General features: G+C 36.2%; 1 protein-coding gene across 1 annotated transcript; it reads right to left on the bottom strand.

Moving 5' to 3' along the window:
- Positions 1-372: 372 nt before the first annotated feature.
- Positions 373-4721, bottom strand: LOC116342287. Its single transcript, XM_031769803.1, has 5 exons — positions 3951-4721; positions 2557-3895; positions 1703-2488; positions 1517-1621; positions 373-1454 (listed from the first exon to the last, which is right to left on the bottom strand). The coding sequence occupies exons 1-5, from the start codon at positions 4719-4721 to the stop codon at positions 373-375; spliced, it is 4083 nt and encodes a 1360-aa protein (XP_031625663.1).

Genomic DNA, 4721 nt, shown 5'->3' with positions numbered 1-4721 from the left:
TATTGTATATTTTGCTGATTATTATTTGCTTTTGCTATTTTTTGTAAATAAGATTTAGAAAATTTAACGTAATTTAAGTCACTGTAAAATAAAAAGTAACATAATTTAATGCACTTTATTATAAGAAACTAGCAACTACTCGCGCGCTTCGCGCGCTCGTAGCAGCTACCTCATGCAAATAATATATTGAAAAAAACTGTTTCTTTCAAATTGGACGGTTACTCGCTCGCTTCGCTCGCTCGTAACCTTATTCTTTTTTCTTAACGGTAGTAAGACGAACTTTTCCAACTCAGCAATAGCAATGTACGTATAGATTGTGATATGTAAATGAAAACATGAGATGTTGATATTGAAATTTAGTTTTTGGAGATTTTATTCTAATACTTTTTTATATACAATGTTTTTGGTTTTTTTGTTTGGCGCATAAACAACCAAATTATCAGGTGCGCCAACCCGTGCACATCCAACATATAGTTGACCATGCGCAAAACATGGATTTCTTAAATTTAATCCTGCAATTTTTAGTGTTTGGCCCTGTGCTTTGTTTATTGTCATAGCGAAGGCCAGTCGTACTGGAAATTGTAAACGTTTGAATTCAATAGGTGACTCCGTAGATATAATTGGAATTCTGGGTATAAGCACATCTTCTCCTTTGTGTTTTCCATTCATTATCGTTGCTACAATTAAATTCTGTGTCAAACTTTTGATTGCAACTCTAGTTCCATTGCACAGTTTTGGTGGATCCAAATTTCTTATGATCATTAAAGTTGCACCAGTCTTCAATGATAATACATGTGGTGGCATTCCTATTGGTTCCAACGAATTCAAAAATTCAATTGGATAATTAACACTTTCACATTCGTTCGTAACTGTGTCAATGGATTTGAATTTTGCTGTTGAATCTGGAATTCGCTGCAGTATTTGATGATTTATTTGATTTACGTCATCATTTTTCGGTGCTAATATGGCGCGTTCATATAACCAATCATGATTTTTGTAGTTATTTGAAATATTAGGATAAACACTATTGATCATTTCTTGAAGAGAAGACTGCATTCGACAAAAATTCGCTGGAAACGATATTTCATTCGTATTTGGGTCAGTTGGATGCTTTCCATTGCCTATATTCAACAGTTGTTTTGAGAATACTTTTGCCGATGAATCGTTGTTTAAGTGTATACGCATGTTTGTTTCTAGTTGCATTTTTTCTACATGCTGCCACAGGTATGATGATTTTAGGCAGGCATTTATTTCATCTGCAGGCGTTGACCGTGGAATAACAGGCAATATTTGTCGAAAATCGCCTGCTAGTAATACGATTATTTTTCCCATTGGATGATCGTTCCCCTTCAAGTCACGTAGAGTACGATCTAACGCTTCGAACGACCTTTTATGTGCCATTGAACATTCATCCCAAACAATTATTTTACACATTTGTAAAACTTTTGCCATGCCTGTAAGAGTAAATCATTTATTGTTTAAATTGTTTCGCATGATTGTAATTCTATATTCATACCTGAATTTTTACCAATGTTACACGTGGGTGTCTCATTTTGATTATAATTTAATGGCAATTTAAATGTTGAATGTGCTGTTCTTCCACCATTGAGCAATGTTGACGCTATATGATTTGAAAAATAGCATAGATATTATAATTTACATAAACGTAAGATTTCATTAGTATAGACAAATAATGGTTTACCTATTCCTGATGATGCAACAGCGACCGCTATGTCTTCCTCTGATCGAACTTTTGCCAGAATCAAGTTCAATAGGAATGTTTTGCCTGTGCCTCCTGGAGCATCAAGGAAAATGATTCCGCCGTTATCCTTTGCAATTTTTTGCATCACCATTTCATAAGCTCGTCTTTGATCTTCATTCAATAATTTCTCATGGTTCTCAACGTATTCTCGTTGCTCATATACGTTGTATTGTTTTTCACGCATGAGATCTCTATTCGTCAAATTTGATCGGTTACACATTGGTGCTGGTAATCCCAATTGAAATAGAGTTTTATTATTGATCGAAATGCATTTTTCCTCCAATAAGATGAGTGCCTCGTTGAAAATTTCATCCGAAAATTGAACATCTATATTAGGATGCAGGATACGGGTTTTTCGTAGAATGTCCTCACTGAGACTCTCTTTATGCTTATCCCATAAACCTTTTGGATCAGACGGTGCGCAGGTTGTTATGATGATTGCAAATAAATTACGTATCTGGCGTGGATGCGATGTGAGTGTTGCTTCTTCCAATGCCTTATCCCAATGATCATCATTTTCCAGTAGACCAAGTTTAAGGCAAGCTTCTCTGTTTGTTTGACATAGCTCTCCATTCACAGTTCTTAAATCCTCAAATGATGTTGGTCCCTTCACTGTATGTAAAAGCATTCTTAGGAAATAGCATTCAGCATTGTTTGGATGAATGGTATACACTCTACCCAATGCACTACTTGCGAAAATTCCAGCGTATTCGGGATTTCGAGAACCTTAAAGAAGATTTATTCTTTTTTAATTATTATCTCACAATTAGTGGTTGACAAAAACATTTACGTACCTTGTTTTCTTCTGAAAAATTCATTTTTTTTATCATCCCAAGTATAGTATTTGGCCACTTCAGAATACAACAATGTTTTCGCAAATGCGTCACTCCGGCAAAGTTGGAAAAATGCTGTTAATGTGGTGTTTTTCGGATTTGTGGCTCGTTCTTGTGCATTTTCTTCGGTAAAATATACACGTTGACCATTTTCCAGGTGAACGGATAGATGCATAACAGATGGATATCGTTCGTGAATATTAAAACCAAGAATTCGCCAGACTGCTTCATTACTGCTAATGTAACGTCCCATTTGATATTGAGATATTTCGTCATTTGCGTTTCCGTTGGAAAGTCCAAAAACTGCCATATCACTGCCCTTATGGACATACTTCAATATGTATTTGATGGATTTTACTGAATTGCAGTATTCAACATTGATATGTGCATTGAACATTTTCGATAATAGGGGATTGTATGGTACAATCCACCTATTATCAACAGTGACGTCAATATTTTTCACTTTGATAACGCATGCATGGCCTCCATCATCTGGTTTACGACGTCTGTACATTGGATATCCATCAGAACCTGTTTGTGTCTCTTGTATCAGTTCACGTGGATACTTTTTGGTACACTTTCCATCCTTCATGCAAGGTGAGTTCGGATTCCATCGCCCACATGGTCCGTGAATCATATTTTTTCTCACAATTTCAAATAGAACGGGATCTTCCTGTGGATTTGGTAGCTCAGCGGAAATCACATTGTCAATTTGAATTGGAGTTATTTTGTTTTTCAACCAAATCAATATATGAGCATGCGGAAGACCTCTTTTTTGCCACTCAATCGAATACATCCAGCATTTCACTTCTCCGAAAATTTGGCTTTTAATGATGACATCCATGAATTTTATTAGCTTTTGTTTGAAAACTCGAGCTATTATATCGTGTCGATCAGATGGATTTTGTCCCGGTAGAAGTAGCTCTTCGATTTCTTTCCATTTCGGGTTGCAAGTAAATGTAATGAATAAATCTGGCGTACCTTCTTTTCGAACATATGTCAGCCCATCTTGAGCATATTCATGCATATGTCTTGGACTTCCCATAAACGAAGATGGAAGAATAACGGTTTGTCCAATATCGGCTACATTTCCATCTTTTGCTACGGCATCCCTCAAATGAATATAACTTTCCACCCGAAGCTGTTTTTGATTTAAGCGGATGAACAGCAAACGTTCACTTTCCATCTTGGCGAACATATCAACGATGAATTGGTTGAAAAGCTGTCGACACTGTAAGATGTGAGTTGATTGATTGGCTCTCAACATCATACGATATGCATAAAAATCCATACATGTAATCTATAGAATAATGAATTAAATTTAACTTTGTCATTACTTTACACCAATTGAGTACCTTTTTTCCAGTTGGCTTTTCTGTGCTGGGATTAATTCGCTTCATTTGAAAGTGGTATCCATCTTCTCCTTGCCAGAATAACAATGGATATTGAAGTGCATCGTACCATCGGTGTGTTTCAGCCACGCGTTGTAAGCCTGAATCTCGTTTTTGAATAACAATATCTCGCTTTTCAAACTCAGTTCCAACTATAACTATTGCAACTTCGTCAATCGTTGGGGCGTTGTATCGTCGTTCATGCTCTCCATGTGGCACTTTATCTGCTCTTATCATGACTTTGCTTTCATTTAAAGGCATTTGTTCCATTGCCACTTTGAACGACTGAATCAAATGGTTGTGCTCATGGAATAATACTTGTAAATTTGCAACAATTTCACGTTTCATTCCTTGAATAATAGCACAACGTTGATCAATCTGCTTTTCATTATCACCCATGAAATAAATCTGAAGAAATTTTGAATCTTCTTCGGGTACAGGCAAAAGTGAACCGATTGTATGGTACACTTGTCCTTGAACTTTGAATGTGGGCATGAATCCATTGAAATTTTCAATTTTTGATGCCCCGAACGATGTCATTTGAAAGCATGAATTGTACTTCCGAATGTTTTGTTGGAAGTGTCTTGATAATGGATCAGTACCCGATACAAACGTTCGAAGTGGTTCAGGTGGATCATTCAATGCTGGCAACACAACTTTTCCATTTGAACAACACATTCCGGGTGATTCTTTATGAAATTTAAGTGCATGACAGTTCAAACAGAGACTATCCAT

The sequence above is a fragment of the Contarinia nasturtii genome, unplaced genomic scaffold, assembly GCF_009176525.2.
Source record: "Contarinia nasturtii isolate CC-2019 unplaced genomic scaffold, AAFC_CNas_1.1 Cnas_scaffold_863, whole genome shotgun sequence".
Lineage (NCBI taxonomy): Eukaryota > Metazoa > Arthropoda > Insecta > Diptera > Cecidomyiidae > Contarinia > Contarinia nasturtii.
The sequence above is the reverse complement of the archived record's forward strand: the minus strand, read 5'-3'. Positions and strand labels throughout refer to the sequence as shown.